Source organism: Myotis nattereri (genome assembly GCF_964212035.1).
Source record: "Myotis nattereri genome assembly, chromosome: 4".
Lineage (NCBI taxonomy): Eukaryota > Metazoa > Chordata > Mammalia > Chiroptera > Vespertilionidae > Myotis > Myotis nattereri.
In genome coordinates this window covers 38,328,972-38,352,247 of record NC_138079.1, presented here as the reverse complement: position 1 = coordinate 38,352,247, position 23,276 = coordinate 38,328,972, and the positions used below count along the sequence as shown (strand labels likewise).

General features: G+C 35.0%; 1 protein-coding gene across 1 annotated transcript in view; it reads right to left on the bottom strand.

The window, feature by feature from the left end:
- FCHO2 (FCH and mu domain containing endocytic adaptor 2) overlaps nucleotides 1–23,276 on the bottom strand; it is a 118,122-nt gene that overhangs the window by 12,362 nt on the left and 82,484 nt on the right. Inside the window, exons 14-21 of the mRNA XM_081090047.1 lie at nucleotides 22,236–22,247; nucleotides 21,833–21,857; nucleotides 20,107–20,149; nucleotides 17,645–17,736; nucleotides 12,782–12,885; nucleotides 8,016–8,145; nucleotides 3,996–4,107; nucleotides 466–621 (exon numbers count right to left, since the gene is read on the bottom strand). Coding sequence (XP_080946173.1) covers nucleotides 466–621; nucleotides 3,996–4,107; nucleotides 8,016–8,145; nucleotides 12,782–12,885; nucleotides 17,645–17,736; nucleotides 20,107–20,149; nucleotides 21,833–21,857; nucleotides 22,236–22,247 — 674 coding nt within the window. The remainder of the gene's footprint in view (nucleotides 1–465; nucleotides 622–3,995; nucleotides 4,108–8,015; nucleotides 8,146–12,781; nucleotides 12,886–17,644; nucleotides 17,737–20,106; nucleotides 20,150–21,832; nucleotides 21,858–22,235; nucleotides 22,248–23,276) is intronic.

The following is a 23,276-nucleotide window of genomic DNA, read 5'->3' as shown; positions in this document are numbered from 1 at the left end:
ATCAGGGGCATAGAAAGGGAGTGGACTGACTATTCTCGGGGTGGGAAGAGGTGTGGGGGGTGTAAGAGACTGGACAAAAATTGTACACCTATGGATGAGAAGAGTGGGTGGTGGTGGTAAGGGCAGAGGGTGGGGTGTCAACCAGGTGGAGGGGAGCTATATGGGGGGAACAACTGTAATAATCTGAACAATAAAGAATTAAAAAAAAAAAAAAGATGGGATGGAGGAAAGCTGAAGTTAGGGAATAAAGAATAAACATACCAGAAGTTTGCCTGAAAGATGAGATGATGTAAGAACTTAAGAATGTAATAATTACTACCACCATCAAAAACAAAAAAAACAGCACAAAGCTGTTCAATCATAAATAACTTTGTTTTTGTCTTCAAATTAAATTATTATTGCTTCAAAAAAGCAGGAGAATGTTCTTAAAAAGAAATTCCACCTTTAAAGCAAAAGCACACAAACCTGAACACAAGTTGTGCATTTGGAAGAATTTGCTCTAGTCTGCTGATATTTTTCACCCTGAAGCACAGCACAGCTGGAGATGGATTGCTAGTGAAGACTTTAATAATTCCACTTGGAAATGATATTGTCATGTCACCAGTGATCTTCACAATACACCTGAAATTAGAGATTTTGAAAATTTTAAGTAGTTTAAGTAAGGCACTTTAATCTCCATTTAAAGCATATCTGGTTTAAAAAGGACTTTACGTATATTTATAATTATGAACGAATTATTTTTTCAGTTTTATTTTTTAAATGATCCTTTGTGAAATTGCATACTCAACACAAATGTAGGCACACTGATAACTCCTCTACTTGTTTACAAAACCATCCCCTGGCCATCCTGGAAGGTAACACTGTCCCCACTGCAGCCATTTTTCCTTCTAAACACCAGAGTCCTAGGCCTCAGGGTGGCAGTCGGTGGTAAATGTCCTCCTTGTTCCTCACTGCCTCTTCCAACTCTGTGTTCCTTCTTCCTTCCTAAAAACTACCAGCTTCCTTTGAAACCCATACCATTGAACTATACTACTCACTCGTCCATCCCTTTCAAGTAATCTTCACTCCCTTTCATTTTCAGAAAATTTTAGCTCATGGCCTATTGTTAGTAAGTACTGGTACAGAAACAGACCATTATAATTTTTAGTGATTTCAATATCCATGTAGATAATCCTTTCAATATTTTGGTCCCCTAGTTCTTTAGCCCCTCACCTCTAATGATTCTGTCTTCCAGTCCACCTCAGCTATGCCAGAGCACCTCCATAATCTCAACTTTAGAATCCCCACTTATCTAATCACCACTTTCTTTTTTTCCCAACTCATCCTGTCTAGTATGGCATTTACAACAATTCTCCAACCTCATTAAAACTTCCAAAATGTTATTCCTACCAACCTTTTCACTAACCTTCACTCATTACTTCTTATCTGAATTTCCTCCCATCTTGGAATGTCCCGCATTACACACACTCGCATGCATAAGTCCTCCCTTCTCTCTCACTTGATCATGCTTACTTGGCAAAACACAGTCTTTGCCAAGTTCAGCTCCTCACCTACATCTATAGAGCTGAGCATGACTAGAGCCAAAACTCCCAACTGGGACCCCTTACTGTTCCCTGACAATTCTATAATCCCTACATCTTTTCATACCTTCACCCTTTCCCTCTAATCTGCAATATTCCTTCCCCCTCTCACAGCCACTTTACTTTGCTGATTTTTTTCTAGTAAAATTTAAAGAACCTTCTCATACTCTCACTACAGAACTTTTAATCTATCTGACTCTCCTGTTTCAACTGATGAGTCTGTGCACCACCTGTGCCCTGAAGCGCCTCTCCTCTCACACACTGAAGGATTTCACTCTTGCAGCTGTCCCTCTCTTTCCTGAAGGTTCAATTTTCCCCATACATATTGGATCTTTCCCATGAGCATACAGATGTGCTAAAATGAACAATAGCCTTAAAAACCACTAGATTAATAAAAATCCTCCTCTAATTCTACTCTCTCTCTTCTGCTACCCCATTTTCCTGCTTCCACTTAAAGCAAAACATCCTCAAAGAACTGTCTACATTTGCTTTTCCTAAATACAGTTGTCTATTTGCTCCTGAACAGGCTTTCATCTACCACTCTGCTAAAATTGTTCTTGTGAAGGTTACCAATGACCTCCAAATTGTGAATGGTCAATGTTTCTTGACTTGTTAGTGGCATCAGATATAGCTTCACAACCGTCCTTCATGAAAGGGTTTATTCACTTAATTTCTGGGACACTGCTCTACTGGTCTCTCCTCACCTCTCTTGTTGCATGCTATCTCTAATTCCTTTGATGTATCATTCTCATCCTGTTTTCTAAACACTGGAGGGTACCAGGACTTAGTTCTCATCAGATGTCTTCTCTACTGTCTAAGGCCCCTGGTTTTAAGTATACAAATTAATGACAACTAGACATTTTATCTCTAACATCTATACCCTGAACTCCAGAATCATGCATTTGACTATCAACTTAGTATCTCCACTAAGTTGTCTTAGTGCTTCAAACTTAGGAGTCTACTCACTCATTAAATCTTGACAACTCTGTTTTTAAAATATATTCAGAATCTTATTTCTGTACAGCATCTCATCTACTAATACTCATATATAGAAGCCACCATCATCTCACCTGAACTTCTATGGTTAACTCTCTCTCTGCATCTACTCTGGCTCCATCAAAAACATTAACCTCATTACTCCTCTGCTTAAAAGCCTCCACTGGCTTTCCACCTCACTCAAAATAAATTCCAGTGTGGCCGGTATGGCTCAGTGGCTGAGCATTGACCTATGAACAGAAGGTCACGGTTCAATTCCCAGTCAGGGCAGATGCCTGGGTTGTGGGCTCGATCCCCATTAGGGGGTGTGAGGGAGGCAGTTGATCAATGATTCTCTCATTATTGATGTTTCTATCTCTCTCTCCCTGTCCCTTCCTCTCTGAAATCAATAAAAACATTTTTTAAAAGAAGGTAAAATTTTAAACTCATTACCATCCATCATGCCTAACCTAAACTGGTCCCTCTATGGATTTATCTTTGACTACTCTCCTCCTTGCTTGCTTCTACTCAGTGACATGGCTCTCCTTACTGTTTCTTAAATATGCCAAGCATGCTTTTACCTCAGTCCCTTACACTCACTGGAATGCTCTTCCTTCCAATACCTGCATGGCTTACTCCTCAAAGTCTTTCAAACAACTGTTTAAAAGGATTACGTTGACCATTCTATCTAAAATAGTAGCCATCTATTGTAATTGTCCAACCCCTTACCCTGGTTTATTTTTCTTCATAGCATGTAGCAATACCCCTAATATAACATTATTCATTCCATATATATTCAGTCATCAAATACTAGTATTTGAGTGCCAACTATGTGTAAAACTGTCTGTGCTGAGGATACTTTAGTTCTTCTCTCCTAAGCTTGCATTATTGTGAGAGAAAACTAATATTCAAAGAAACTTTCTCACATGATAATGCAAACTTGTAACAGTCTTATGCATAATAGGTGCTCAAATATTTAATGAATGAATGTAGGTTGAATGAATAATGTTCCATGAAAAGTAGAGATGGTCATTCACCCAAATATCATTTTCTTAAAATAAGGTCTCAGATATTAAACATGCATTCTAGGGCTCTCTTGCAAATGTCAGACTTTCACAAAAGATATATATTAGGCCAAGATTCATAGTCTATCCCCATCTAAAACATCATCCTGCTCTACAGCTATATAAAGCAACAAATGTGTCATACTGGTCATAAAGCCTGGGCAAGAATATTAATTGAGGGAAAAATCACTACTGCTGATTATAGTGATTTTTCAATTTGAAAGACAATCCTTAAATGATTATATTTGATAGCAAAAAACAAGTAAAACAAGTAGAAAACCCTAACTTACACAGATTCAAATGTAACTCTTAAAATTGACCATCTCACTCCTCCACCCAGCACACAAACATATATTTGTATCTTTTTAAAACTAACTTGGTGGGATCTGCTCCTTTAAAGTAGGCATTAACAGATTCTGTAAGGGCGACTGCCACAGGTAAGGTGTCCTGATTTCCAAGGCTGACAGGGCTGGGACCTCGTGACACACCTAGAATACAGACAATTCATTTGTTAAATCCTGCCGAAAAATATTTATTAAATACCAAGACAGATATATTCACAATGTTAGCTTGTCACAAACGACTCCATTACTGGTTTCAAATACGCCCCAAGTAAAAACTGAGGATTAAAAATATAGCATAAAATAATACAAAGGACAAAAAAAAATTAGGAAAACATGTCACAATGACTTTTTCTTTTAAATGTCAAGACACAGAAGGGTTGGGTTAAAGAATGTCAGAAGGTAAAGTCCTTTATCTGAAGAACTAAAATTACTAAAATATGGCTTCAAAATCATTCAGATACTAAATTCTTTCAGGTTCTACCCATCATATACATCAGGGCATTAAACTGGATTTTTTTATTTATTATTTTCTTTTACCTCTTTTTCCTCTAATACTTGTATTATATTCCCACATTACTTTGTCTTGATAAATGTAACTAATAACATTTTTATAACTTTCCTGACAAAGTTTGGATACCTTTAGAATAAAATCATAATGAAGCACAGTGTTTTAAAATCATAATAAAATGTAAACAAAGTTAAATCTATGCATTTGTTCAAGTTTTTTAAAAATGTAAACTAAGTATCTGGTTTACTTCATAATAGAAAAAATCCCACCAAATAGTGCCCTGGGGTTATTTTTTCCTTACTAATGTCCTCTTCCCATTTATCCTTCATTTAATATGTAATGTGATACAATTTATAAAAGTGATGCAATTTGTAAACATCAATAAAATAATTATAATTCATTCTTATTTAAAAAATGAGTAACCTAGGTCAACATATAGCTCTGAAATTTGAATGTACACTTTTGTTATACGAATGTTGCTCAATGTTAATAGCCATCAGTTATTTTTCATTTCAGAGGTGATAACCTAAGTGAAAGACTGAGTGACTTTTTTGTTGTTGTTAATCCTTACCCGAGGATATTTTTCCATTGAATTTTAGAGAGTGGAAAAGATGGGGAGAGACAGAGAAACATCACTATGAGACACACATGGATTAGTTGCACACTGCACAGGCCAAACTGGGGCCGGGGATTGAGCCTGCAATCAAGGTACAGGGTATGTGCCCTTGACCAGACTTGAACCTGGGACCCTTCAGTCTGTGGGCCAAGGCTGTATTCAGTGAGATAAACCAGCAAGGGCGAGAATCAATTCTGACAAAAATCAGTACTGGCTTTCTCTGCCTCACAACTAAACCTGAGATCCTACAAATAGTAAGAAAGATCTTTTGTTAGCTTTAGAGGCCAGGAAGATTTTGTGATATTCAAGAATTTGAAGGCATTTTGACTTAGAAAGTTCTTCAGTGAGAAAAATACCTGGCAACAAGAACTGCTGCTTCTATGTCACTAGGAAAAGTAACTCCCCACCCAAACAAGAAAACTTAAAATTCCAGATGAAAATTAAAATTCCAGTAATATAAAAATTTACTCACAAAATCACACTAGTTATTTTACTAGCCACTAACATGTGCCAGACACTTTACTGAGGAGGCATGGGAAAACAATGCCTTAAAACTGACATATTCTTTCTGCTTCTTTTGTAATTTTTCTGTGGTTCCAATAGCTTTAGAGTTAAGACCTATTGATATTTCTCAATGTTGAGAGAACAGGGAGATGGATATTGTGTTTTTATCATTGGGGATTTGATATCAATAGATCCTGTATAGCAACTAAACATTATTAGTACAAAATTGAGATAGTTAAATCTTAAGAGTTATTCTTGATTTCTGAGACACCATACAATGCTGGAAAAGAAAACTTTAGATAACAAAGTATTTTTAGATACACTTTAGGATCATTAGTTAACATATACATTTGCTTTTGATACAATACCTTGTGAAGTCTCACAGTGCTTTTCAATTTCAGAGAGTGTCCCAATCAAATTACCATCTTCTATCATATTTAAATAAAACAAAATATCGCAAGAAAATACTTTCAAGAAACAATAAGTATCAAAAATTTGTATCTAAGCAAAGAATTGAATAAGCATTATAATAAAGAAAGATAATTTTTAGGTAGACCTTAAAGAACCTTTGTCATACAAAATCCACACACATCCTGCCTGCATCATCACAGTCACTTACCTACTTGTGGTTCTACTGGTCACACTGAATCAAACTATAAACTATGTACCAACTCAATCAAAATTAACGTTTCCATCACAAAGAGAAAACCTTCCGAATAATCTAGGGGTAATGGAAAAGAACTAAAACTAAATTTGGTACAGGCCACCTGCCTGATTTCTAATAGGACCCTCATCTATGTATTTTATGACTAAAATGTAGAGTCCGTAGAAACAAATTAACAAAACCACATTTACAAAATAATGTAAGAAATTGGCTGTTATAGCAAAGACAAACTTATTAGACATATTGTGTTTACATAAAATTAAAAGATAGGAAAATGCTATGTTCACAAAGGTATATGAAGTAAGATGGTTAACATCATGTTCAGACATTTAGAAATCATTTTTATCTCATTTTAGCCTATATTACTTATGCCATTTTTGCAATGGCCACAGACACAAAGGCACTTCTCCTGTGTTTTGAAAATCTAATTAGACATATTTAAATCAGCTTACTTAGGGCTGTGATTCTCATACTTAGCATACATCAGAATTATTTGGAAGGCCTGTTCAAGGACTGCTAGCGCTACTCTCAGCATTTCTGATTTAAAAGATTATATATATATATATATAAAAGCCTAAGTGACCAAACGACTGTTTGGTCGCTATGACATGCACTGACCACCAGGGGGCAGATGCTCAACGCAGGAGCTGCCCCCTGGTGGTCAGTGTGCGGGAGTGCCACTCAGCTGATTGATGGGTGCTAGACACCGGGCTGAGGGCTGGTGACGCAGCTGCAGCGACGTGAGCCTCTCCCGCCTCCACAGCAGTGCTACCAAGCTGTGGCAGCAGGCGCAGCAGAGCCGGGATCGGGTTCTTCCCTGGCCTGCCGCTTTGTGCACTACTACATCCCCCAAGGGGTCCTGGATTGCGAGAGGGTGCAGGCCAGGCTGAGGGAACCCACCGGTGCACGAATCAGTGCACTGGGCCTTTAGTTTCTATTAAGTTTCCAAGTGATGCAGTCAGATGCTGCAGGTCCAAGGACCACACTTTGAGCACTACTGAATTATGTTCAGTTAATATAAATCAGAGATATACATTATCAAGGATAAACCCATTATTACTTAGAAGCAGCAGCAATAGGAACAGTTATAACTTTGATGAGAAGTTGTTACTCCCAAAACACAGCTCCTGTGTTTAAGTGGCTTTATGCTTTGTTTATTGTACTAACAGTGGGTGATAAAGGTATAATAAAACACTCTTGAACAACATTTAAATGTACCACTGAATTTGTTCAGTGAGGTTTAGGTTTGTATGGCTATGCCTTAATACCTATTTTTAAATCTTTGTAATTTAAATTATTGTAAAAAAAAATTATTCATTGCAAACATAAACTCCCCCCCACCTTTTTTTTCATTGAATTGTTTTTAAAATACAAACTTCCTTAAGAATGCAAGTATCAATTCACAGTAGAAAGGGCTACATTATATTTTGCCCTCAACTACAGTATTTATATTGGTTAGTTTATAAATTTGCTTTTTTTTTCAATTACAGTTTATATTCAGTGTTATTTTGTATTCGTTTTAGGTAAATTTGATGCATTAACAGTGTTAACCATGGTTAAAATTCTCCTATTTAGATAACATAAACTATGAATAAGAAAAGAAAAATGTGACTAGTTTGATAATGCCAGGTGTGTTTCCAGGAAACCCAAATTTCTAACGTTAAAGTCATCACCAGCCCATTAAACAAACAACAACAAACCCTCAGCCTGATCATACTTTGGATGCCAGCTCTCACATGTAATCCATGATAATCCCTTACCTACTGTGGGAGTATTGGCAGCACTCAATGAAGCAGAAGATGAGATAGAGGAAGAACTTTCTGCCCGGGCTAAAGGAGCAGCAGGAGGTGGGCTGGTATTGGAAGTTACAGGTGGGCTGAATGGCCTGGGCTTAAAAACAAAGAGTTATTTATCAAAATGGTAAGACAATTCCTCCATTATCAGAAAAAGATTATTAGGTATCAGGTATATTTCATTTTAATATACTTAAAACAAATTTATAATGTGAATTTCTTGTAACTCAAAATTAGAGATGCATAGATCAAATAATTTTTGAGGCTGTATTAAAAGCTGAAAAGGTTATTTTAAAATAATGCTGTCAAGAGAATCTTTGTACATAAAACATTTTCTGTATTTCAAAAAGTATGCTTAAGATAGAATCTCAGAAGTCAAATGACTAAACAGTATGAAGACTTTCCACACTTACTGCCAAACTGCTTCCCAAAAGGTTTACTGACTTTACCACTTTATAAATACAAGACAATATTTCCCTGCACCCTTGCCAACAATGAATATATAGGCCTTAGGAGAAGAAGAAAATAATTTAACTTTTAGCCAATTTGATAGATTAAAAAAAATTGGCATTTCCACTTTTATGAGTTGTATATATTAGCACTGTCTGCTTAAGTTTTGGGAGGACTTAGTATTACCTGAGCTTTCACTAACCCATTGTTTGCCCTTTATTTCTAGTCTTTACAAATCTCCACATTTTCCTTTATAATTCGTTTTAACACTTCCTCATTGAGAAAGTTACCACCATACAGAGGTTTGAGAAAATCTTCATTTTACTGTCTTCCCACTTTTCTAGTTTAACATAAAAACAAATATAAAAAACACTGTTCTAATTCATTTATCTTTTACCAGGGTAAATGAATTTTTCCCTCCCAAATTCCTAATTGTTCCAATAATACATTAGCAATACTTCCTGAGGTGTTACCACTTTTTAAAATAAGGTATATTTAGCTTACTTAAAAATAACGTTTTCCTGTTTATAAAAGAATTAAGCAAATACAATATTTACTTAGTGCCTACTACGTATCAGGCCATGGATTAGTTACTACATACGAAGCAGTGAACAAGACGCTGTTTCTGTCCTTAGCTATTTGAGGAATTTGGTAAACAAAAGGCAGGGGATAGGCTTGGAGAGGACAGTGGAGGATAATGGGGACATAGGTAATACTTTCAACAATCAGAATAGAAAAAAAAAGTACAAATTAGCAGGTACAGAATAGTCATGGGGATGTAAAGTACAGTATAGGAAATACAGTCAATAATATTATAATTGACTACATGTATGGTGTTAAATGGTACTAGATTTATCGGGATGATCACTTTGTAAGTTATATAAATGTCTAATCACTGGGTTATGCACCTGAAACTATACTGTACCTCAACTCTAATAGAAAAACAAAACATTATTAAAAAAATAAAAAAGGTAAAAGAAAAACAAACAAACCCTATAAACATTCATACACTAAAATTAGTCAACTCTTCATTCCATGAATATAAATTTACAGATATAACTTTCATGAAAATTAGAAAGTACTGACCAGTGTTTTACAATCAGTAAACCCCCACTTAACTATTCTTAAAATCTTAGTATTTTGTATTCAGATTGGGGTACTGCAAGGTATTGAGACCAAATAAAATATTAAATTCAACAGCTGATGTGAAACTAACAAGCTTAGGAAAGTCTTGAAATCAACTACTGTGAGGGACAATTCTCCTGTGGCAACATGGCCTCTATAATGTGGCTGCAATTCTATAATTTAGAATGTGCCTTTTACTACAAGTTTTTAAGAAGAGGCAAAAACAGCTCAAGTGGTTTTTGCTTGTTTTAGAGCATCACTGTCTAGCACTTAAATTTGGCAAGTCCAAATTTGAGATGAGATGCAACTATAAAATACATAATGGGATTTGAACTTAGTACATTCACAAAAATAATGTAAACACTCAATAACTTTTATATTGATTACATGTTAAATTGATATTTTTATATGAAATAAAAACATTTTAAAGTTTTTACTTATTTATGTGGCTATTAGAACATTTGAAATTATATATGCTTACATTATATTTTTATTTGGACAGCACTGCTTCTCAAACATTAGCATGCATCAGAATCACTTGGAGAACTTATGAAAACACAATTGCTAGGCCACTCCCCAGAATTGCTGATTTGTCTGGGGTGAAGCCAGATAAAGTGAATTTCTAACAAGTTCCCAAGAGATGCTAATGCTGCTGCTGGTCTTGGGACCACACTTTGAGAACCACTGCTCTAGATCAATGAGGGCTCTCTGAAGGAGCGTGGGGAAGATGTTATAGACTTTCTGACAAAAGTGCACATACAAGCATGCAAGATAATAGGCACTCCAATGTACAACTGGAGAGAATTCAAATCAGCATAACCTTTCAAATGGGGAATACAGCAACAATCATCAAGAGTCTTAAAAATGTGCATTCCAGCCGAAACCGGTTTGGCTCAGTGGATAGAGCGTCGGCCTGCGAACTGAAAGGTCCCAGGTTCGATTCCGGTCAAGGGCATGTACCTGGGTTGTGAGCACATCTCCAGTGGGGGATGTGCAGGAGGCGGCTGATCGATGTTTCTCTCTCATCAATGTTTCTGACTATCTCTCTCCCTTCCTCTCTGTAAAAAATATATTGTAAAAAAAAATGTGCATTCCATTTACTTCATGGATTTCACTCTTTAAATTTTTAATGAAATAATGTCTGCAAAGAAGTAAACATAAGGACATTCATTAAGACACTGTTTATCATGGAAACTTGGAAATAAACTAAATGTCAAATTCCTAAAATTTTTTTGGAAATGTAATGCTGGCAGTAGTGTCTAAGATAGAGCATTTATGCTATGTAGCCAGTTCAAATGCGCTCCCTGGGTCCCTTAGAGAGTGGTTTCTAGAAAGCTCTCAAGGCCGAGGCAGAGAGTGAAGGATTCAACTACTAAAGTCTTTTACTTATTTAATAGACTTAACAACATTAAGATTACTTAACAAAGAATTCTACCACTTCAATTCTATATAATTCGTGATATAGAATTCCCAAAATATTTTCAAGTGAAGAAAAATATCCACATACTACTCATAACTTTTTGAGCAATTAATGCACTTGACAATGTTCTTAGGTGTTTTACATATAGTATCACAATAACCTATTATCGTTATACTCATTTTACCAATAGTGAAACAGATTCCAAATAAGTAACCTACCTACTGTTGCTCAGGTAGTTAATGGTTGATAAAGTTGTGCTTTTAACAACTATATTTTACTACCTCTGAATATTTAAGTACCTATGCATTCAAAAAATTATGAAAGCATATATATATATATATATATATATATATATATATATATATATATAACAGCAGTTACTCTTTTGAGTGGTAAATATAGAAGGAATTTTTTGTTCTTTGTGTTTTCTCTATTTTCCAAATTTTACAACATGATCAGGCACTGCTCTTGTAAGCAGGAAAACATCCATGTTATTAAGATGTAACAATTTTTGTATTACTTAAATAATACTATCTCCTTAGCAGCTGATATTTAGTCCTTCATTTCACTTCCACTGAGTCTGTTCATTGGGAATAGGGATGTAAAAGAAAGATGTCACCATTTCAACGCTTGGTGCTCAAGCCTTTCATTTAGTCATGAAATATTTCATAATAGGCCAGGCATTATGCAAAGCATTAAGGATATGAAATTAAATATGGCACAGTCCAGTAACGGGGGCACACACAAAGAAAGTATGGCTCATTAGGGGGAGGGAGAGAAATACAATGTGATTTGTGCACTAAGAGAAACATAAGCAAAATATGAGTATGAGGAAGAGAATGATCAAATCCAGTGGGGGAGAAGTAATGATCACAGAGGGTTTATCTACATGGTGGTATTTAACAGGATCTAAAAGAAAACTGAGGGCATTTCAGATACAGGTGGCATAGTAAGACATGGATGTATGAAAGAGCATGATGTGTTTGGGGAACAGTGGAAAGTTTTAAGTGGCTGGAACATAGGCTGCAAAGAAGAGAAAGTTGGACAGTTCGTCTGGTAGTGCAGGCAGTTCATCAAAAGCCTTGTACATGCAGCTAACATATTCAATCACATGAAACACTGGATATGTATATCAGGAGAAAAAGATTAAGCTTGACTTTCAGAAATTAAATCTGGCAATTAGATCAGAGGCAAAAAGACTGATTTGGGAGAGCCTCACTCTGACTAGACCCCATAAAATTTCTTTCACTATCTGACAACTTTTGACAACCAATGCTCTTTTTCCTTTTCTTCTTTTACAGCAATATGTATTTAATATAAAGAAGTCAATTAAGTGATGTGAATTAGTATCCTTTTATACAAAATAAAGAAAGCTGAACTAGATGCCCTCTAGGACTTTCCTGGCAATATACTTCTAAGGCATAAGAACCAAGGAGAATTATATAAAAACTGCTTTTCAGCTGTGAAACAATGGGTACTGAATGGTATTGTTATAATGTGCCAACTTTCTCAGAAAATCTTTTTTGTCTTAAACAATGTCTTGCTCCACAGGTATGATAATGAGGTAAGATGGGGGAATGAAGGAACTGTTGTTTGGGAAAACCCTTCTATACTTTGAAAACTCCAGCAGAAAATTCCAAGCATTTAACTGTAAAGGGGGCATAAAGAAAGATATCATTTGCATCTTAAATCAAAACAGTTATAGTTTTTTAAAAAAGAGAAACACCTGAGTACATACTATTTCATTAATCCCACTGAGTTTGCCTGAAGTAAGCTTTGGTCTGGAAGCAGGCCTTGGAGGTGGGACAATGGTGCCTACAGAAAGAGGAGTTGTGGGCCTGGCTGGTGGGGGGAAAAGAAAATTTGAAGAAAATTATTAGTATGTAGCAATCCTGACATAAAAAGACATTCTATTATAGAGAACTGTTAGGATTCAAAGTTCATTTTTATAGAGTTTTTTTTTGTTTTTTTTTTAAAGATACTTGGTGAAATACTGAGAGCCTATCAATGAAATACACTCTTTTTGAAACTACCAATATTATTCCTGGAGAAAAATCATTAAATTTTCAAGAAAACTGACACACATAAGTTATATTCCTGTTTCAATTATTTATACAGTTATTAGCTGATGTAAACAAACAATTTAAGGCCTAAGGTCTTTAGTTTATTGCCCATACACCTACTTTACAGATAGTAATGAAAGACCAAGCCTTTGAAACAATACCTTCAAAACAGGAACATGAACTCTAAATCAAACACTTACCTTTAAAACTGTAATTTGACTTTTAAATTGAACCACATTGTAACATTTTTTGTGATAAAAGTATTAAATTTATCTTTATTTTAAAAATTGCCCTAGCCAGTTTGGCTCAATGGATAGAGTGTTGGCCTGCGGACTGAAGGGTCCTGGGTTCGATTCCGATCAAGGGCACATGCCCGGGTTGCAGGTTCAGTCCCCAGTAGGGGGTGTGCAGGAGGCAGCCGATCAATGATTTTCTCTCATCACTGATGTTTCTATCTTTCTCTCCCTCTCCCTTCCTCTTTAAAATCAATAAAAATACATTTAAAAATAAATAAAATTTCCCTAAATCATTCTAATTCATTTTTGTTAAGTATTGAAAATAATCTAACCTCCCCTAAATCCTACATAAATTTAATGTTTACTGTTTTTCAATGCCAGTTGCAAATTCTGAAATTTTATAAATCAAATACTAACCTCCATATTCCTAATTAAAAATAACTCATCATGGTAGAAATTAATGAATGGAATTCAAGTATACATTATCAAAAGTAACATAATTCAGAAACTGGAGAATATAATATGGATGGGAAGAAATATATTTCAGTAAGTTTTATAAGTTTACAGATGTGTAAAGTTAAAAATATGTGAAATGGTCTAAGGATACATGGGGAAACAAGAGGTAAAGCTGAGGCCCTTGGTCAGCAGTGGAGGAATAGGGGAAGAACATGGAGGTGGTAAGAAGCAACCTGAAGAAAAGAGGTAGTTGACACAGGACAGAGAGTAAATGCAGTGGGGCTATCTAATCCTATCATATGAAGGGATAACATATATAGGCATCTTTTAGGTTGCTTGAAGAAAAACAGTAGAAAGCTGGTAAGAAATCGTTAGTTTCTAAGGCTGCTGCCTTTTTCCAGTCAGCAGCAGTTCTTTCATGCTGCACTCCTACTTTAAGCTATACACTGGAAGAAATGTGCACTAACCTGAGACCATATCTCTTCCCTGTGCTATGACACATCTGCTTTAAAGACATGTTCATTATTAATGAAACCAGCACTGGCCAATACTCAAGTTATTTCAAACGTGTGAGAGACTAACATAACAGACATTTACATCTGAAACTTCATTTGCTTTTCCAAATAGCATTCAGACTGACTCAAAACTAAGCCTAGTAGAAGTGTTAAGTTCAGCTTCTTCAAATAATCAAAAATTGCTGTTTGAGGAAAGCCAATAAAACTAACACAACTGTTTATAAATGAATCTATTAATTATAAATGAATCTACCTGCATATGCCAATTAGATACTGCTTCCAGAAGCCTTTGAAGGAGATTACTATAATTGTTTACAAGCTTACGAGTCTTAATTGTGGATTTTTGGTAGGAGTAGTGGTGATGTTGATGGTGAAGCTCACTTCCAAGAAATACCCATATTAGACACAGTATATGAAGAAATAAGAAGTGGCCTGTAAATAAGAAGGATAGTAACAGCAGATAGGAGCTAACCTACCCTCTGATAATGCCTAAAGAGAATAGACAAGGCATGTTTCCCATACCATTCTTTACATAAATAAAGAAAATACTAATCTAGACTCGAGAAGCAATGATGAAGATGCAAAAGAAAAATCAGCAACACTGTTAGCTTCTTCTGTCAGTAATTTTCAGGACATGTGACATTATGGCAAGGGCCACTTTGATCTTCAGAGATGCGGGTGTTGGAAGATCTCTCATCCAAAGCATCAGGAAACCCAAAGGGATGCTCAGCTTTCCAATGCAATCTCTGGAATGCTGTCTGAGCTACACTGGAGAGATGAACTTGTAACACCTTCATCAATAAAGGAAATCACTGACTTTGTGACCATGAAGCAAAAGGAAACTGATATGTGCTCTCTGGTGGTGCTGTTAATTACTGTGAAACAATAATTATCTCTATCAATATCACTAATATTCTTTGAAGGGCAAAGTAATTTGTGACATTATTTTTCAGACTATATAGGAAGGTTAAAAATACATACCAAAGTTAATTTTAAAACTAATCAAAGGTTAGTAAGTGCTTTATCATATCCTAGCTACTAAATATCAAATGATACCTTTTTACCTGAAATTGAAAGTGATAGGGGCAAAACATTCTTTAGACAGGTAGCAAGAGGAAAGAGCTTTTTTTGAAAATGAAGAGACTGCTAAAGAAAATTGTGAGAAACAAAGGGCAGAGTTGCATACATAACTAAAGCCTCTGGGATACCAATGTAAATATTTTTATCAAAGATTTGAAAAAATAATTTATAAAAGAATATTTAAAAAATTGAAAAACACTGCTTAGGACCCTCTTTATTCTAAATACAAAACACCATTCTGACATTATCACTAACCAAAAAAGAGACCTAACGACAACTTCAGTTTTCCTGTACGATTTTAGTTTCCTTATACAAGCTATTAGTAGGGTTATTTTTACAAAACTAACTAGTAACAAATGCCCATTCAGAAAGGATATAATGACACTTCAGAGTATGTTCAACTTTCCATTGACTATCTCTTGCTGTTTTACAAATATTAGGTACAGATCACTTTCCCTTCAAATTCCAAATTGTTTCAGGTTCAGGTTGCCTAAAACACAATCTAAAAATTTGTTTTAAAATATTAGTTTCTAGCCTGGCCTGTCTAGCTCAGTAGGTTAAGCCAACATCAACCCAAGAACCAAGAGTTCCGGTCAGGGCACATGCCCGGATGCGGTTGTGGGCTCAATCCCCAGTAGGGGGCATGCAGGAGACAGCTGATCAATGATTCTCATCACTGATGTTTCTATCTTTCCCTCTCTGAAATCAACAAAAATGTTTTTTTTAATAAATATTCATTTCTAAACAGTCTAATTTTAAATACTAGTGTTTGTTTTATTGTTAATAGTAAGATGTTTTATTATCAATAGTAAAATGTTTCAACAAGGCTTATTGTTTTGTTAATAATGCCAGAGTGCAGAAGACTTTAGAATTTGTAAGACCCAGGTCTGAATCTATGCTTCATCATTTCCTAGTTATATAATCTTAGAGAAGTTCCTAATATTATAAAATGGGAATAAAAACTTCATGCAGCAGTTAATGAAGTGAAATAACACATATGTAACTCCCAGCAGAGTGAGATAGCAGAATCTCAATTGATTCAAGTTCTTTCCCACCGTTCCAGCACTCCCTTAACCCCCAATACTATATGTATGGCATTTCTAAAATCCTAGAGAAGATTGAAGATCAACTTAGAGAAATTTTATTTCCTTGCTTTGAACAAGCAGTGATTTTATTTAACACTAGAGGCCCGGTGCATGAATTCGTGCACGGGGGGGGGGGGGGGGTCCCCCTCAGCCTGGCCTGCAGGATCGGGCCAAAACCAGCTCTCCAACATCCCCTGAGGGGTCCTGGATTGCGAGAGGGCACAAGCCAGGCCAAGGGACCCCACCGGTGCATGATCAGGGCTGGGGAGGGACGCGGGAGGTTGGCCAGCAGGAGAGGAATCACAGGAGGGCTCCAGGGCGTGTCCAGCCTATCTTGTTCTGTTCCGATTGGCCAGACCCCAGCAGCAAGCTAACCTCCCGGGGGAGCGTCTGCCCCCTGGTGGTCAGTGCACATCATAGCAACTGGTCAACTGTCCCCTGGTGGTCAGTACACGCCATAGTGAGCGGTTGAGCGGCCTTAGCATATCATTAGCATACTGCGCTTTGATTGGTTGAATGGACGACCAGACACTTAGTTAGGCTTTTATTAAATAGGATGCGTTTTTTGATGCCTGCTTTGAGTATAGGCAAATGAGATTTTATATTTTGAAGAAAAGAGAAACTTTTAACATATTCTTGCCAAAACAATTAAAAAGCATTCATCAAGTCCTTTCAGACTTGGGAATTGCTAAAACCTTTCTGGAAAGCAGTTTGGCAATAAGTATTAATGAGCATACCTTGTAACTCATAGATCTTATATTGAAAAATTTTAAGGATATTATGAGACATGTGCACAAAACTTGTTATATTCATGAATGTTCATAATATTAGAAAATTCGACCTAATGTAAATGTCCATCAAGAATGCACTGGTTTACATTTATGCATATCTATACAGCTGAATTTTATCTATAAGCAATAAGATTTGATGCCTACAAATAAACAACAGGTTTTTTCCCATTTATATGTTAAATTTTTATGGTTTAAGCCATAGGCTCTTTAAGTTAATAAAACCAGTATAAAATCACTTTTATCTGGCAATATGATCTGAGGACAAGTTAAAACATTTTTGATCATTAAGTATAACAATACATAATGAATAAATCAATTAGAAAAACTACTGAATTCCTCAGTTTAAAATATATATGTATGTATATATATATTTACCTGATGATGATGAAGTTAGTGAAGCTGAAGATGAATCAAGAGAAAGTCCACCAAACAGGGGATCCCAAGCAAGTAAATCACTGGTTCCTTTCCTACCATAATATTTTTAAAATAAAGATTTTAATAAAGGAATATTTTATTAATATAAAATTTAGTCACTATCATTTTGCAGAATTATAATAGTTCAACATATATGATTAAAAAGTTGAATGTTCTGCCACTGGAATATGTGAAGAAACTTAAAAAATGTAATAAACCAATTTGTTAACCATTATAAGCAGGATCTATTGTGTGAAGATGATAGGAAGAGATAGAAGATTAATCCCCACCAATTGCACCTTGTTATACTCTTAACAATCTTAGGGGCTGTCAGAATGGATATAATGATTTCAGCTTTACAAATGAAAAAAGCAGCATTGAGTCTCTAAACAACCTGCTTAAGGACACACAGCTACTTAATTCTATAACAATGCCAGGTCTTAAGTGATATGAAATTAGAAATTTTGTAAGATCATACTTTATTTTCAAAGAAAAAGAGGAAAGGGTTTTTTAAAAAGTATTGCTCATGTACATTAAGTAAACCCAACACTTGATATAAACTTCAAAGATCTTATCACTGCAGTAGATCATGCAAGGGCAGGGTTTCTCCCTTGGACAAGCCACTGCCTGAGACACTAAAGCAGTCTGGTGAAGTATCTGGGGCAGACCTGCCTTTCTGAGACATAACCAAGCCAATGACAAAATCATCAAGGAAATCGACATCCTAGTTTCAAAAACCTATGTGCTGCATAACCAAAGTTTTCTTCCACTGACCTCTTGGAATCAATGCACTGTACTGGTTACTCTCTGGATTCAACACCTGGCTCTTTACTTTAATACAAACTTTTATATAAATACTAGAAGCCTGGTGCATGAAATTCAGGCACTCAGGGTTGGGGGGTCCCCTTAGCCCAGCCTGCGCCCTCTCGCAGTCTGGGAGCCCTCGGGGGATCTCCGACTGACAGCTTAGGCCCATTCCCCACTGTGCTCACTAGCCGTGAGCCCAGTTTCTGGCTGAGTGGTGCACCTCCTGTGGGAGCAACACTGACCACCAGGAGGAAGCTCCAGCTTTGAGCATCTGCCCTGGTGGTCAGTGCACATCATAGCGACCGGTTGTTCCGCCATTCGGTCGATTTGCATATTAGCCTTTTATTATATATAGGATAGGATAGCCTCTAGTCTTGAAGCAGCCCACCTTAGCCACTATCTCCTTTTTAAATTTTTTCCAGCTTTATTGAGGTACACTTGACATTAAAATTGTATGTATTTAAAGTGTAAAAAAAGAGAGTAATCCCCATAAAACAATATTTTAATGTATCAAACTGCCATTATTTTCTTAAATATCTTTTAAAATCTTAGAAAACATATCCACTACATAATAAAAACATTACAATGATCTATAGCCACATATCTTGTATCTCAACATGCACCTACATGGACACACTACATCTTGCATGATAAAGCCTAGAATTACAATTGCATATGATTCCTAAAAACAGAGTTTAAAAACTTATAAAACTAGTGCTTAGCTTGAAAAGTATAATTTTAAACTATCCATTTATTATTTAACTTTTAATCATGCAGAAAACATTAAAACAAAGTATTCTTATTGATAGATACAGAAGTGAAAAAAGACCCATGCCACATTGGCCTAAATTATTTTTTCTTTTTAACAGCTGGCAACATTCCTTCTAGCCTCTCCTTTTTCAACTTGAGACACTTCCTCACTCTGAAGCTCATGCAGTATACAGTCTGTTTTACAAGGTCACAGCCAAAATTGAAGGGAAAAAGTAAGAAATTTTTCATGAGAATAACTAGTTGAAATACAGGTATGTATGAACTTGGAATACTATCAATTATTTAGAAGCAATAAAGCCATCAAGGCAAAATACAGTTGAATGGATTTTTTACATTATTATAAAAAATATTGTCAAATGAGAAATAATTAAAACAATGAAAAACTCCACATGGCATCTGACAGCTTAGGAAACAGGGTAATTCATAACACCCTACTGGAATTAAAACTGAAGAGATAATAAAATTCTAGAAAACAGGACAAAGGATACTTTAAAGGTAGTGGGGAGGAAAGAATAAAAAGGTGGAAGAAATAGAGGACTTTTAGGGTAGTCATACTATTCTGACTACTACTACAATGGTGGACATATTATCATCCATTTGTCAAAACTTGCAGGATGTATAACCAAGAGTAAACTTTAGTGTAAACCATGGACTTCGGGTAATAATGATGTGTCAATGTAGGTTCATTAATTATAACAAATGTGCTACTCTGATGGGGGAAGCTGAGCATATGTGGGGGCAGGGTATATGCAAAAACTCTGTACCTTTCACTCAATTTTGCTGTGAACCTAAAATTGCTCTAAAAAAAATAAAGATTTTTTTAAAAATTTAAACATGGGACTTACTCATTGGATGAAGCAGATGATTTCGATTTTGTTAACTCTTCACCTATTAAAAATTATCTCATTACAATAAACAATTTAAAAATTCTGGAATTAATAACAAATATAAACAATTAGAAAAAGAAAAAATAAACCTCTAACAAGTTTTCTACTGTAAAGACTATTAAAATAATAAGATTTAGAGTTTCTGCTAAATCTTTATTTCTTCTAATATCTTTCATAAAAAATGACAAGTCAAATCAACTGACTTCTCGTATTTATTAAAATAAAATGGCTGTTGAAAAGAAAAATATGGGCTGCAACTTGAAAAATTAGAACAAATGTTTAAATACTTATGTAAGTATCACTCAAGAATTTTAATTGATGGATCATGAAAGCATTTTTCAAATTCTAAGAATATCATTAGTGATTATTTTACTGGCCAAAAGTAGTTACCAACTCTTGAAAAAAATCCTATTTTTAAAAATTAAAATTTGTATAACAATCTATAGCAAAAATCTCTGTAAGACAGTTAGTTTTGCTACCTTTGTAACATGAATCATTTCATAAGGAACTAATACATAGGGGAAAGGCATCAGTAATGCAAAAGTCATGTTGGTTCATAAGAAACCTTCAGTGCACCTCAATGTTTTGCATCATTAAGCAATAGCTGGAGATTACAAACTATATCGACATGGGTAACTGCAACAAACCATGAGGAACACCTCACTGTACGTGATGCCATTCACACCACCTTCTCCCATTTGGCTCAGTTTAGAGTTTGTTTTGCCTCAAAGTGCTTATTGTGCTGCTGTTCTCCATCTTTTTGCAAACTGCCCTCATCTTTGTAAGTCGACAGTCTCCTTTTATCCTCATTTTCTTCAAATCCCCTATCATCAAGTTACTCACCGTTTTTTAAAAAATCCTTTTTGTTTAGTATTTATTATAAATTTAGTGGATATTTTTAATTGAGCTAGAATTTTTATTAGGATTGATGCTGATTAAGCATTGTTTACAAAATTGCATAGCTTTTGATTGTGCTGCCCAAACTCTTCCCCACAACCCTTATTTTTATGCATGATTCTGCACAAGGTATTAACACCCCCAAAATGTTTTTAATATAAAGTGCTATCCTAAAAACCATGTAATAGAAATTGCAATTGTGATCTGACTGAAAAATAGGTTAAACTACAGATTACTCATAAAGGCCTTCCAGCTCAAGAGGGAGTGTTATACCAATTAAACAGTTTAACCTTTTTAATCAGAAGCTACTCTCTAGCTTTGCTGATTTCTAAAAAACATTGCCCTAGTTGGTTTGGCTTAGTGGATAGAGTGTTGGCCTGAAGACTAAAGGGTCCCAGGTTTGATTCCGGCCAAGGGCACATGCCCTGGTTGCGGGCTCAATCCACCCTCAGTAGGGGACGTGCAAGGAGTCAGACAATCAATGATTCTCTCTCATCATTGATGTTTCTATCTCTCCATCTCTCTCCCTTCCTCTCTGAAATCAATAATATATATATAAAATTATATTGTAGTCAGGTATTAAAGTTTATGACATGTCTCAAAGCTAAAAGAGATAAATTGTCTTCTGTTATAAAATAAGTATCCTCTTAGTCTGTTGTGAAGGCTCATGATGAGAAAGGACTATTTCTGTAACTACATATATAAGGCTAAAAAGGCTACAAGCTTAGTAAATTGCCTGATAAATTTTAATAGAAATAAAATAACCAACTTAAAATGTCAAACTTACTAGACGAATTCCGATTCATCTGCACCTAAAACAGAAATGAAAAAACCAAGTGCCATTAAATAAATAATTTAATTTGGCAATGAAATATTTCGTAAAATGTTAATTCTGGGAACCTAAATTTTAAGTTGTTTTTAGTATATCTGCTCAATTGTAAACTGTATTTACATAAAAAGATATACAGAAAAACTTTCAGTAGTTTTTGTTTTGTAGTAAAAAAAATAATACATTTACTTTTAACATTCAATAAAATATTTTTAAATATTAGACTAAATATCTAAAACAACTTATGACTTGCTAACTTAAAAAATTTAACACATATTTTGAAAATCAATGTTCAAACATTACAATGGTGCTGTGCTTTTTTTTAAAGTCAATAGATAAAAACATAAAATCTTGCACTTACTGGGCTGTGTCTCTAGTAGTACATGGAAAGAAAAAAAAAAAGAATCATTTTAGAATTTAAAAATCCTATTTTCCAACTCTAATAATTTGTCTATTCCTTTCTGAAGCATACTTGAAACTTATACAATTTAAAACACATACACTGTTTGGGGGGTAGAGGGAAATACTTAGGCTAAATAAGCAAACTGGGCAAAAAAATATACTCACAATATCTTCTTTTCACAAACCATATTAATAATTAAAAACTTTATGATGATTATTTTCTGAGAATGAAATTAATGTGCTCACAGTTTTTTAACAGATATAAAAGAAAGAAGAGCACAAAAGAGTAAATTAAAACCATCAATGAACTCACAACTCAGCAATAGATGCTTAACATTTTGATACATATTTCTCTAGGCTTTTAGTTGATTTATTTACATATGTATTTTAAATCAGTTATGCTCTTACAGAATAAAAATTTTTAATAGTTGCTCTAGCCGGTTTGGCTCAGTGGATAGAGCGTTGGCCTGCAGACTGAAGGGTCCCGGCTTCAATTCTGGTCAAGGGCATATGCCTACGTTACAGGCTGTATCCCCAGTGTGGGGCGTGCAGGAGGCAGCTGATCAATGATTCTCTCTTATCATTGATGTTTCTATCTCTCTCTCTCCCTCTCCCTTCCTCTCTGAAATCAATAAAAATATATTTTAAAAAATGTTGAATGGTTTCACACTTTCTACTTCAGATATATATCATAATTTAACTTTGGCATTAATCTTAATGTTCACTAGTAATGGTAGAATAAAACTTCACTTCAGAAATCTGTCTTTTTGTTGGGAAAAAAGGTTCTAAAATTAAATTCTAAAAGTGAATGAGAGAAAAAAAACTTTTATCCAAATGAATGCATACAGACTACTTAAAATATATAATTAAATAACAAAATGAAATAGTGAGAACTTTTATTCTATTATCAAGATGAACAGATTAAAATCAATTATGAATAACTACAAATATACTAAAAAAACAACAACACATGCTTCCCCCCCATAGTTTAACATTTTTA